Here is a 14,361-nt window from a genome sequence, read left to right as displayed (position 1 = left end):
AGTAACATCTAAAGGAAGCTGGGTACCTTACTTCTCTGAGTGTTCCACTTAAAGAATCTATTTATAGCAAGGGTGCATGCAGAGGACAAGGGTGTAGCCAATTATCAAATTTGATCTACATTGCATGAAGAAGGCCTAACCATGTTTGCAGTCCCTACAAATAAAACACCCTTATTTGATACAGGTTTCTTCCTTTCTTTGCATAGCATTCATTCCAGCATATTGGTATATCTAATCCAGTTATCTTGACAGGCTGGCTTGTTTTTCTAGATATTACAAATACATTTAGGGCAGAAATGGTTACATGTTCTCTTTGTTACTGCACCTAACTACTTGATGCTTTAAAAACTCCAAATGAAAATACCCTCAAAAACACCTTAAAAAGTTAAGAATTTTTGAAATGAAGTCTATCCGATTTGAAGTAGTTAGCCTATAAGTAGATGCCTTCCCTATTATTAGGCAGAAACTGGGGGTTACCATTGCTATAAATGGTGCTTTCTGCATTGAGCACAGATTTTGCTTCTATGATAACCATGTCACAGTACCTTAAATTTCCACCCCCTGATAAAGAGTATGAAATAAACAGACTCAGCTACTCCTAGGCACTTGGGATAGTGTTTTCAAATCTTTTCTAGGCAAATCTCAAAGCTGATTTTTTTTTCTTTTCTTCCCTTATCCCTTTCCAGATTCACAGAACTGCATCTCTAATTCCTTCCAGCTGTGGCCCACAGTGCTGAAGCCACTGGTTTTAAGACACTGGGGCTTCAGTCGTACTAACAACTTGACAAACACCTGCCTTTTACCATCAGTTCCCATCACTCTGCACTAAAAACGCACAAGTATTTCTGATGCCACAGTGTGAACCCCAGTCAAAAACCTTACCCAGCTAAAAAAACAAACAAACAAAAAACCCCAGTCCCTCCAACACTCTCCCCCTCCACCATCAAACCTTTGGTTATATCAATTTCCTGATCCCATTCATAGTTCAACTCTTCAAATGACTGTTGGCATAAATGAGCGACTGGTGTGCTATGGTACAGGGGCAGAAATTCCTCAGATGAGGCACTAGTGTCAGGGATAGGAGGAGGGGAAAAATAACAGAACATCATCTATTTTACAACCCTACTTCTCTCTCCTTCCTTACCCACGGACCTGCAGCACAAACTCCTAATAAAGGTGAGGCACTGAAGAGCCACCAGCTGGGCTGTGAGGGACAGCACTGCACCTGGCTTTCCATGCTTCACTGTTTGGGAACTGCTGACATGAAGAATAAAATGAAAAATGTGTTCACTGAAGAAAAAAACAAACTGAAATGGCACATTTCAATAGCTGAATAGTCTCCCATCTTGATTATAAACCATTGCCTACGATAATGTTATTTCATTAACAAGAATTTCCAATTTAATAGCCCAAAGTCACTTTCAGAAAGATTTCTGATGTTTTAGCATTCTGTTTTAAGATTTATTAAGTGAATTGCTCTGCCTTGTTCAACCTAGTTAGCTCACTCAGCCCCCACACTTTATCTTGGCTTCTTAAGAAAGCAAGGCTTATACAATTGGGAGGTCTGTCTTTTACTTAACTCATGAACCCACCGCTCTGTTTCAACTAAATTTGACAGAGGAGAAGATGTTTCAAATGTATTAAGTTACAAAACATTTCAAGAAACTGGTGAGTCAGCTGAGAGAAGGAGCCTATTAAAGCCCCAACTGAAGGAAAGGCAGGGAAGTCAAGTTGCCTGTTTTATCTGGTAGCACCGGGTGGCCAATGAATACATAAATAGCTATGGGAACACTAGAGCAGAATAAAGAGGGAGACAGGATTTGGGGAGAGCAGGAGGCAACAGGGAGGCATACTTGGGAACTCAATATATTGCAACTCAATATACTGCTGGAAGAAAGTTTTATGGACATGGGGAGAAGTTAAGAGGATACTAGGAAGGGGCATGGGAATAAAAGCTTTGCTGTGAGGAAACTGGTGAGGCGGAAGTCACTCTTAATTGGTTCCAGAGTTCACAGAACAACTTATTAAAATGTCACTTGATCCCAAATGCCAGTGAAATACTATTTTTACATTGCCCATTGAACTCAAGTAGAGTAAAAAGTTAACAGGAAACCTCTAGCATTGTGTTTTAATCTATGTGAATGTTGGTACAGGATGCAGCACCAACATCAGCTGAGTGCTTTTCACAATTAGATTCCATTAATTACAAAAGTATGTGACTATTCATATAAGAAGTCACATAAATATAGCTGAAAGAAAGGTCCTGCAAACTGATAGCACATTAACACAGCAAGAACAAAATGTAGACATGATTACTAAATGCCAACTCTCCCTACACAGAAACATCTCTGAAAAAAATCCCAGTCTCCTTTTTCAAACTTTTTTCCACGATGTACATTCATAATATCACCACTGAAACTCAAAGATAGCAGTTCCTTTGTTTAAACAGACTCTGAACAATCTGTGAATGAGCACTGCCTATCAGTCTAAGCAAATTCTAACAGTGTGCAAAACACTAAACTCAGACCGTTGGAAACTATGTTACATATGCTCCTCTACATATGCACCAATGCCAGCCTTACTGAGTGGTCACGGGTGATATCTGGCAAAAATTCTGCTAATGGACTGGTTTTGACAGTATCAAAGTGAGGGTCAGTCTGGCCTGCTAAACACAGAACTAGGCATGAATCCAAGACTTCCAGGAGTTGGCCCCGTGTTTATGCTACATTACATAACCTCCTAATTGGCAACAGTAACACAGGTGCAGGTATTTCCATGGACCGAGCTAGTTCCAAACCTGTCAGCTTTGTTCTGAACTCTTCATTACACACACAAAAGAAAGAGCTTGGCTGGCCTATCAAGGTGCTACACAGGAGCATTATTCAGCGTCATTTTTCCCTCCTTCTTAAATTTTTCCAGTAGTACTGTTATTCTAGGAAAGAGCCTTAAAGATGAGAGCTTATATATCACTACAAGTAATATTTCACTTAACAAACAGAGGTAGCCCAATTAATTATAAAGATATTTTAAAAATACGTAGACCACAAATGCCATGTTATTCAAGATCACCACCAAAGCTTTATTGACCTTTTTTTAGAGTCAAATTAAGGCTCTGATTCTAGTAACACATCACCGAGTAAAGGTATGCACATGCTTAACATATCCCAAATCACAGCTGAAGGTATAGCTCCCTGAACAGTTCTCTCGGCAGCATTGCTAACTTACACAGCCACTGATTTGCTCATTCCCTCTCTGTGCCATTCCCTCAGCTTGTCTCATCACAACCTGTGGCTGCACAAAAAGCCAGACTGGGTAAGTGATACAGTTTAAACTTACTTTAATGACAGAAAGGCCAGGAAGGACAGAGAAGTGCTATTTTAACTCAGATCAGCTTCTCAATCTAGGTCACCATGTAGCTGCACAAACAGCTGCACCAGCATGACTAAAAGGTAGCACAGGGGCTGAAATGAGTGGCTGTGCAAGAGAAGTGCTTACATTGGCACTGCCAAAAATAGAAATACGTATCAAATTATGGCTTCAGGCAAAGTGTCATGGTCTAAGTAGGTGATTTCAAAGAATATGAAGACATCCAGCTCCTATTGATTCTCAGTTCCCTTTGGCACCCTTGAAAATCTCAACCTAAATATTCAAATCTAACAGCTTCTTGTTTCAGGGCAGAGGAAGCAGTTCATAGTATTTTTTAATCTGTTCTTAATAAAAACTGTAACAACTGGTTTTACAAAATGTTGGCTGCTTTGGTATCCCTATCAACAGTAAACAAACAGGTTTACAAACTGCAAAAGGTTTGTGAACAGGTCAGTTTCCAAGACAGGAATCTTGTAATTGAGGGATCTTAGGAAATTAAAAAGCTGAGTGTGATATTTGCGCAGACAGTCTGATTCCACACATGCATCTGCACTGCAAACTGGAACACTGTGTACAGTTAGCCAAGTTAGTAGCAAATGAGCTATACTGGCAATTGTTTCACAGTGACAGCAGACTCCACAAGGACTAATTTAATTGGTTGACTCCTTCCAGTAAGCTCTTTTTTAACACTAACCCAAAGTAATTCTACACTATACTAGAGTCTGCAGTGGAGACATATCATTAGGTGAGTTCTTCCCATGCTACCTGTCACTGAATTACAAAAAACAGTCTACTTCATCTAAGGGAAACTGGTAAAGGACATTACCTCCTTGTAGCTCTAAGAGCAAATTCATAAAAAGTAATGCTGATGTTTACTTGTGAGCTTCCATACAGAGTCTGATTAATGGTCCACCTTCCTGACCTAGAAGCAGCTATACACTGGAGTAAAATACCAACCTATACACTAATAGGAAGTGATGTGGTTAAAACACTTAGAGGTAGATATGTCCACTGAAAATGCAGATTTAATATGGGTGGCCATGCAGACATGCTCTACCTACTGTTTTGGAGGGTTAAGGGATTGGGGGTGTTCACCATGATTTACTTCAGAAAATTATTTACAGCCATTTGCACCTGGAATTTGAAGTATGAACTAAGAACCAATAATACATGTTATCTGTGGATTTATGCAATATCACTTTCTTAAAAGACATCTTTCATGTCCAAATTTCATTTTAAGATTCTAAATTAATGTTTTTGCAATTCAAATCTAATCTTCATCTGAGTACTACAAATGCTGTAACACAAATGCAAATCTGTACTACTACCCTGCCCAGTGACAATGGTTAATTAGAAGTTTTGGTTCTGGGTGTTCCTGAGAACATCAATGAATATCCTGCTGCTTAGAGGAATAAACAAAACCCAACCAAGTTATAATTGTCCCCAAAATTTAGAGGCAGTGGCCTGAAAAATGAAAAATGACAGATGTGCATGATTACTGCTGAGCTTTTCGTTATTCTCTCCAAATGACTATTTATACTCTGATTCACTTTTTCCTATTTTCTTTTCTATTATAGCACAACTTCAGTCTGTAGTGGCTGAAGGAAGTTAGGTACTTAGTTACATGGCCTTTCTAAATACATAATTAAAATATAAAGTTTGATGATGGTGCACTTTCACCACCAAAATGTGAAGTGATTAACAAGGAGAAAAGAACATATTAAAAGGAATAAAGGTGCAATAATTTTTTAATTTTCAAGTCACTTTCTAAAAGCTATTGGAAGTATGAAATAAAAGTCACTGTAGCTAAAAATAACATTTAATGAATGGAAGTCTTAAGAACTTAAAATTTGTCTGTGTATTTGCATAAAGAATTCTCTCTCTTTACACAGAAGAATATGAGCACAAATACATATCCTGTTACAGCATCAGTTTACATCACTGGATAAAGAAGTTGTATATTCTAGCAACTTGATGAAAGAACTAAAAATCATTGACATGACTGCATGTGTTTGTATTAGTGCAATAACCGGCTTCACCTATAAACTGTCCTTAAAGTTGCAGACTTAAAATCAAGAGAAGGCAAAATGCTAACAGTGCATTACTGTTTTACAAAAGGGTATTACATCTGACATTAACTTCTAAAGAGATACACTTATCAAATCAAAAAAAGCTTTCATAGCCTCTCAGACTCTTAAAATATTCTAAACTTCAGTGGTTTTGCTCAATTTTCTGGTTATTAACAATTCTCACATCTGCCCATTTAACAAGACAAAAATTTATTTTTTTCTTTAATTTCTTAAAAAGCACTAAAATTCAACAGCATGTAGAAAGACTACATTTTCATTGTTGTGTTTTCTATTGATTCCTTAATAAGTACACTTAGGCTGTCCACAGTATTTACCCTAAATGTCATGGAGATGTAGCCACTAAAACATGGAAATCAAGATTTCACATTTCCAAATTTCAAGTATGCTTGAATAATGGTGTAAGTGCTCTAATCCTTACCTTTTCCAGATGCCAACAAGACAGAATAAATATGCTGACGAGCAGGGCGGTAGATAAGTGCCTGTCCAGGAATCTCTGTATCACATTCATCTTCCAAAGAGTTGCTGCACTCAATCTCTCCATTACTCAGGATATTGAAGATTGCATAATTTTCAGATTGGATGTGCTGTTCTTTAGCTAACTTCAAAGAAGGAAAAAGCTGTTGATCTTCAAAATTAAGAATGATCAGAAAGTAAGACAATTAATTCACTGTTAGAGGAAACAGTACCTCCTCTAGCAGTGAAAATATTGAGGGAATGGTCAGGGAGGAGAGAACAAATGCTTTTTCAAAAAATAGGAATCTAGTATATTTTCAGATATCTATCTTTTTGTGGATGGAAATCCTCAGAAAACCCATCATTACCTTTCTCTTATTCCCTCCCTGAATTCTTAAATCTGTTAGTGATGACACCTTTTTTGAGAATAAGAATGCTTACTATGAATTTCAAAGTCAGTCATAGAAAAATGAACTACCCTCACTTGAAAACTTATCTTTTCTCCTTTAAAAAGTGTATACACACACTTCTTTGTTTTAAACATGTGAGTGAAGGCATGACAAAACCCAAACTTTTCATTTTATTGCAGGATAAACTACACAGGACATCACTATTTCTGTCCTGACACTAGCTGACTTTGGCTAGTTTTTGTTACGGTGAAACTAAAATACTTTACTTTCACTACACTTTTAGTTTGCAATAGCTTTTCCCCAAGAAAAGAAATACAAGATGGACTGTTTCTGCTCCATACCCCCAGACCAAAGCTACCAGAGTGTTCAAAGAGCTGACTGGAGTCAGTCCCGATTCTGCGGGGGGCGGGAGGCCTAATAAATTCTCCTGAACCCATGACGTATCGTGAGCAAGCACTCAAGTTTCTCTGCTCCATATTCCCTGTATGCGTAACACTATCTGTATTATTTGGGTTGTGCCATCTACAGAGCTATCTCAAATTCTTTCATGGGGGACTACTACACTATTGTCCAGAGCCAAATTCACCATTTCTGCAAAATTTCTAATATCTGCAAGCCTGGGAACTCAGGGATCCACACTTGAAAGCTGCAGTCAATCACTAGGTCATAACTGATCAAAACTAATTCTACTGAAATGTCACGTGAGCATAATGTGAGAAAACATCTCACATGAGCACAAAATTAACAACAGACTCCTACGTATAGTGCTCATCAACACAGTATTCTCTTACAGGAGTAAGTTAACAACCGCTCTGGAAGAAATATTTCAGGATTCTTAATTTACTTAAACAATGTAATCTCCCAATCCACTTTTGTATAATATAAAAATTAACAGTTCATTAGTTTTAAGCATGATTGGAACGAAGTATGGAACTATTTCAGCCAAACCACTTTCACAGATATTACTTCATTTGAAATGCTAGCTTCTCACAATTTAGCAATAATCTACATATCCTAATGAAATAAAAAAGATGTTTCAAAATGATAGCTGTATTCAATGCTGTATCTTGAAAAATATTTCTGATTTACACATAGAGACAGATAGAGTTATGCTTTTTTTCCCCCTGAGAGAAGCAGCAACATGAGGCAACATCCTCAAGATTGGGATTGAGCTATAAATGTCACTTTTGTGCATTTTAGATAATGTGTAAGGTAAGTAGAATCGGGTATGGGTTTCAAAATATGAGGTGCAGCACAGACATTACAAATATTTAAATACCTGGAACAGAAAAACAAAAGACAGGTTAATAAATCTACAAATTAGATGGTAATTTCATTGGCCAAGGAACTGACTTAATATAGGACTTATGCAGCAATGGTGAGGCCACAGTCTTCAATGAAACTTCTAGACTATAATAAACTATCTAAACTATAATAAAATTATAGTTATTATAGTACTTTCTCAGCATGGTGCTAGAGAAATATAACCCTTCAAATGAAAGACAAAACCAAGAAATAATGACTACTTGTCATAAAGACTGTATGGCATGTTCTCTTAAGAGTAAGGATGCTAACACTATTGTCCTGGCCATAATCCAGCTTACCTAATTATATTCTGCCTAATTTTTCCTTGCACTTAAATTACAAACAGTACCCTTCAACCCCTTATTAAAATGAAAGGTTTTTGTTTTTTTAACAGTGTCTTCCATTTAAGTAGTACAGTCAAAAATTATATGTATCTATGTGTGGTTAATATCAACCCCAAAGATGTCTGCAGTTTAGCTGAAATGAGCACTGCATAGTTTTCAAATTATGCTTTTAAAAGTTTTAGAGTCTTCTTAGAAAGGAAAATGTAAAATATAGGATTACATTAGTGTAAGATAATGAGGAAACAGGAAAATAATTTTAAAGAAAAGATTCAAGATAACTAAGAGACAGACAAAAAAGACCTGAAGCTTCTATGTACCTAACAAAGTAGGAATGAATAGATGACTAATATAGGGGCCAAAAGACACTACATCCTAAGATTTTTTAAAGTAAATTTCAGCATATTTTCTTAACTTCCATGAATTTGCAGTATTATACTCTTGACTTACTACTGCTATAAAAACTAACTCTGATACAAGGTAGCTCAGTTGGTATAAATATTAGTCCATGTCCTAGAAGCAGGGTTTTGTATCAGCCAGGTAGTCTACCCTTTGGTACCTTGACTACATGGGCCAGGCACAGAGAAGTAGACCGTTAATCAGCTGTATCTGACCTGTGGGTTCAAAAAGCAAAACAGAAGCTATTACACTGTGCAATACATGGGAAGTACATCTCTGTGCCCAGTGTGTCCCACACTTCAGCTGCTGCCCCATTATTTGACCTGCCTCATGTTTCAAAAAACAGAGGAACATGAATGAAATGGGCTCCATTTGCCCTGATCACATGCATATCATGGCTGCACTTAACACACAAAAGACTTTACCCAAGCAAATTTAAATAAATAGGTTCAGTGTATTCATTACCAATTTTCATTAGTCATTGCAACAAAGTGATCATTAAGCTTTAAGAGGCAAAGTACCTGAAATATTTCCTTATCTTGACACATGGCTGTTTCTTGCTGAATGGAGAACATCTGGATATTTGTTACATTGGGAGGAATCCATGGAGACTGCTGCCCAGGCAAAAGATAGGACTCCATTCCTCTGTAGAGTAAGGTCTTGTCTGATCCCAAAGGTAGCATCTTTTCCAAGTCTTTCAAGCTGCCATATGAGCATGGAACTTTTGAGATGTAATTTGCTACTGCTAGAAGTATGTTAGTTCTTCTGCTGTAGCTCTTATTCTTGGGGGGATAGATGACTAAACATTTATGCCAAAAGCCTTCCAACAAGCTTTCTGGGACAATATCATTGCCAAGCAAGCAAGCAAGCAGAGGGAGGTGTGTCATACTAAGACCCAACACACGGCAAAGGTCTTCTCTAGAGTACATAACTGTGACCAGTCTGTCCAAACAGAGCTTCTCAATTGAAAAGTAGGGAGATGTATTATAGATGAGGTAGTCACTATCTTGCCCAAGAATTCCCATGCAATTATGCTGCAATCCATAAGCAGCCACCTCAAAGTCTGCCTCTTGTAATGAGCATACTGTTTTTTGACCAAGGGACTTTAGTGCAAAACGTGTAAAAGTAGGTAAAGCGGAAGGAATAACAAACATTTCTCTCCCTGGTTGTTTCCTGTGAGTCTTGATAAACTGAAATATTCTGGCTATTTCCTTGTTATTCTGCAATCTCCTTTTGATCCACTCATCTCTCTTTTTTTCTTCTACCACACCATCAAAGTAGAACACCAACTTGATACCAGCTGCCATAAAAGCTTCAATAAAATTCTCTAAATTAGCAAGATACTCCTGCCACTGGCCACCACACACCCAAGATTCTGGTGTGTACCAGTACCTAACACAACTCATGGCGTCTACCACGATAACAGGAGGGAAATCAGGATGATTGATGTGGTGTCTTTCTGCCATTTCTTTCAGATTTACCATTGTGCATGCATCAGGGCAAACCTTTGTCACAAATCCCTGCAAACCTTTAATGCCCATGGCTGATCTCTGAAACTCTCAGCAGCCTGAAAGAAGAAAAATAAAAACAGCATTCTAAAACATAATACCAAGAAAAGCAATGAAATTCTATGGTTAAAAAAAGCAGCTTGGAAACGGAATTAGTTAATTTTCTGTTTTTGCTAATGTCTTGCTGTGTTATTTAAACTGGCCTTTAAACTGTCTGAACCACTTTTCTTCCCTTCAGCAAACTGGACATAAGGCCCTCTCACCTTGCAAAGCACTTTGCCTTCCGCCTCTGGTTTTTTTATCAAGTGAAAATTGTAATTATCAAAAAGGGTTTCACAACTATGACTTTAAAAAAATCAGATGAATAGAGTTAAATATATAAAAAGTGTTCATTTCCAGGAAAACAAATGTAGATATAATTAAAAAGTTTATAACATCTTAGCTGATAACATGCAACACAGGAATTAATGGTCTGATTTTCACACTAAATGTATATGAGCACCTTCAACTGGTCAGCGGAAACACATACTGAATAACTTTGAAAATCAGCCCTGTACCTTGAGTGTGCAAATGGCTCAGTTGCCATCTGAGTTCACAGTCAGTAGTCCATTAATATGGCACCAGCTGCAGTATTTCTACTCCTATACAATTTTTGTAGTGTCAGTTCTGCTTTGAAACAGAAATTGAATCCATTTTACTATCCTGTCATTTGAAGACACAATTAAATTTCAAGACATGTTTAAAGAATTATAGGTTTACCTATACTTAGTAAAGCTACAAATATGGCTTTCATTACTAGTCAAGGTAATACATTAAATGGGATTTCTAACAAGCACAGCAATTTCAAATCTCTCTATTTTAAAAGGCACGCATGCAAACATTAGCTAGAAATTAAATAATTAGGGAATAAGCCTATTTTCTGCTTATTTAATAACTACCGAAAGACTGAAGCATACAGATCCTCCAAGTTCTGTGGCAGAGCTTAAGAGTAAGTCAAATAAACCAATACACGTGTTCCATAAGGAGACAGTTGTGAGTTAAAATTAAAACCTTTGCTGACCTCCATTTTTCTTTCTAGAAATCTCAATGCCTAAAAGTTTGGCACAGCTTAATGTTAAATGTGCTTTTTCTTCTACTGCAACATCAATTTCCTGTCCTACAACACTACTTTATTTTAAAGGACCTTCCAATCAAAACTGGAGGTAACAACATTGATTTTCTCACGCAATGAGACAAGCTTTGTTTTGCTTTTATTTTGACTTTACACAAACATCAAATCCTTCCTCACTTAAACAGTTAAGAAATTCACCATGTTTTAATTAAACAGGCACAATTTTTTCTGTTTTTCACACTGCTGGTTTCTGACATTTCAATTACAGGCTGTCTCAGGAGTGTTCCGTTAGAGCATACGTGCCTGGGGTATACAAAAAGGAAGGCGAATTCCCAACAGTATTGTGAATTGACAACTCTTAAAGGTATTTCTGAGTTCTTCTTCCTCAAGAGCTTTAAATATCTAATACCCTTCACAGACTGTTTTTGAATACCCTCTTTAGTTGAAAGTAGTATGAAATACATGAATATAAATACAAAATAAACTTGGGAGTACACAGTAGACATTACTGTAATAAAACCAGAAATAAATGAATATGAATCTGCTTCATTACTACACAGGTACTGTGTAGTAATGGATGCTACTTCTGTACAGTGCTACTTCCAGTGTCGTGTGAGTGCCCTTAAGATTCCAGCCATTTGTTGCACCAGGAGAGCTGCACCTCTGATCCCAGTTGGAGCATTGGTATGTTATTACTTTTTATTACCTTCCATGGAGAAACAGCAATGAGTGTGAAGATCCTTGCCTTTCAAACACTAACACGCGCAGACACACTGAATGATATGAGGTCACTGCACAGATACAGTAGGCCATGGCTGGCATTATTTCTGCAGAAATGTACTGTGTGTCCAAGCAAGTTTTAGCTATGATTTAGTACAGATTCTGTCCTCAGTAGCTACACATCTAGAGGAAGAAGTGTAGTAAATTATTTACCAGCTATACATAAGGTAATAGAAACATTCTCCTACCCTATGACACCTGTATCTGAAGCATTCCTCTTGCCTAACAATCTAAGCAAGTCTATGATACAGACATTATCAGAAAATTTTCCATTACCAGTACTAGTTTGGCTTAATCAATAGAAAGTTGTGTGACTTAGCATGTAAGCAAACAGCTTGGTCACCACAAGCATTTCAATACTATTATCATAAACATATTCTATGCAAACATAACAAAACCCACAGATTTTATATTCTGCCATCCATCTTGTTTCACTACAAAACTGTAACCCTTATATTAAGGAAATCACTGTCCAATCAGTCAGGGTAGCAGAACAGAAAATAAGTCAAATCTGCTGACTTGAGAAGTACTTTCATCCTTAAATACGTGAATAATGTTAGCAAAATAAGGACTTAAGTGTTTTATGTTGGAGTAATAAGTTTCTAATGAAAACTTCCACTTCTTTACAGTGAAAAGCATGTGTATTTTGTGCAGTACGGTAGATGAATAATTTAAGACTGGACACTTATTTCTAATATTATTTGTGTAAAATGGAGATCTCAGGTTACCAGAAGATCCCAACTGCATAACTATCAAGTGTGTGACTCTGCAGAAAAAAAATTAAGTTTTCTCCACAAACTGAAATAATTAGAAATATCTTTCCTCTAATTTTTACATATACACAAAAATTCAGACAGATGGTCCCTACTACGGCTAGTGAGAAGATGTCACTAACTTTATCTTGTCAGCAAACAACTACCAAGATGCAGATTTTACTACACTCATAATAACGTGCCACACTGCAAAGAACTGTTACGCTGGGGGCAGAAGTGTGTAAACAAACTACTCCAGCCCTCACAAGAGCCCTCTAGTCGAAGTACACAGCACCAGGGACTAGGGGCAAAGCTCTCCACTCCCCACCCGCTCAGTGAACGTGCAGTAGAAAGAGGCGCACAGCCCCACGCACACCAACGGGCGCGCTTAACGCGCACGCAGCAGCTCAAAACACCGCACAAGGGCCCCGGAGCAGAGCACGCGGCGCCGCCGCCCGGAGCCGATGCTAGGGGTGCGGCAGCGGGAGGCGCCGGGCGCGGCGGCCGGGCCCGCGGCCTGCCCGAGGCAGGTGGAGGGACCTGCGGCACCTGCCCGCCGCTGCGGGGGAGCGGCCGGCACCGCTGCGTCCAGCCCCGGAAGACGAAAGCCCCTTCCTCAGGACACCTTGCGGCGCCCAGGCCGTGCTACGAGCGGCGGCCGGAGCTGCAGGTCCCCCCGCCGCCCCCAGGGGCCCCCGAGAACCCCCTCCCCCTCCGGCGCGCGCGCGCCACATGGCCGTTAAGCGGCCGCCCACCCCCGCCTAACGGCACCCCCAGCACTAACCCGAGCCGGCGCTTCCGCTTCCCTGGGGCTGGGCCGCGCATGCGCACGGCGGCGGCGGGAGGCCCGGGCCCGCGGGGCGGGGGCTGCACCGAGGGGTCGTTGCGCCCTGAAACGATCGCTGCCGGCCGCCGTGTGGGCTATGCTGTAGCGCGAATTGTGCCTGTTTTATAACGCTGCTCCTGTCTCGGCCTCTCAGGGGTAGGGGTCAGCCTTATACGCTAGGTATCACTTGGGGGCTGCTTGGGATCTGAGAGCTGACTAAAAAACACCCCCAAACGAGCTGCTCAGGTACGCCCCCTCCCCTTGACACGTTACATTTGAGGGGGGCGTTTTTTATTGGGGTCCCTTTCTCGCCGTCCCCGTAGTGGGCTTTAAAAGGAGTGTTTCCTAGCAGCCGATTGCAGCAGGCCCATTCATATTACAATGGGGAGAGAGGAAAGAAAGGGCCTGGTTTGTTTGAACTGCTTCTGTCTTCATTCACAGTCTGGTGTCCGTGCGCATTGTGCGGGCCACAATGGGACCAAAGGGCTCATTGTGCCCGAAAACAAATCAAAACAGAATAAGAGATGATCAGATGAAAGAGTCGCGCACCAAAATTGTTTGAAAAAATCTAAGTCTTACATCTGAGATTTATGTTACCTTTTGGCTGCGTGGTCTATTGACCGATGTTTATAATAACCACTAGAGCTTGATATACAAAGCGATCTATGGGGAACCTTGTAGGCAGTTTTAACGGGAACGGGGGAGGAATGGGAAGGGGGGCAGATTTGCTCGGTTTCCTTTGGTAATTAAAACTGAAGGGGTGCCCCCATCTTACCCCTGTGTTCCCTGCCTCGCCGCGCTCTGCCGGCGTGTGCTCTCAGCAGCAGGCCGGGATAAACTGGTTACAGGCGTGCCAGGGCCTCTCCGGGTTCGCGACCCACTTCCACCCTGCAGGCAACAGGTGGAGACCTGAGTAACTTCACATATTTTCAGGGGGAAAAGAGGCACTTTGGGGAGCCGCTGGAAGGATTAGATCAGATGTTATTGCTGGTGAAAAATTAAACAGAGCAGTGCTCTGGG

General features: G+C 39.7%; 1 protein-coding gene across 1 annotated transcript in view; it reads right to left on the bottom strand.

Annotated features, from left to right (window-relative positions):
- The window catches only part of FAM120B (family with sequence similarity 120 member B), a 68,279-nt gene extending 57,622 nt beyond the window's left edge, over positions 1-10,657 (bottom strand). Inside the window, exons 1-3 of the mRNA XM_013946116.2 lie at positions 10,430-10,657; positions 8,886-9,931; positions 5,875-6,055 (exon numbers count right to left, since the gene is read on the bottom strand). Coding sequence (XP_013801570.2) covers positions 5,875-6,055; positions 8,886-9,905 — 1,201 coding nt within the window. The 5' untranslated portion in view covers positions 9,906-9,931; positions 10,430-10,657. The remainder of the gene's footprint in view (positions 1-5,874; positions 6,056-8,885; positions 9,932-10,429) is intronic.
- Between the last annotated feature and the right edge of the window lie 3,704 nt (positions 10,658-14,361).

Source organism: Apteryx mantelli, chromosome 3 (assembly GCF_036417845.1).
Source record: "Apteryx mantelli isolate bAptMan1 chromosome 3, bAptMan1.hap1, whole genome shotgun sequence".
Lineage (NCBI taxonomy): Eukaryota > Metazoa > Chordata > Aves > Apterygiformes > Apterygidae > Apteryx > Apteryx mantelli.
This window is presented reverse-complemented; position numbering and strand designations above follow the sequence as displayed.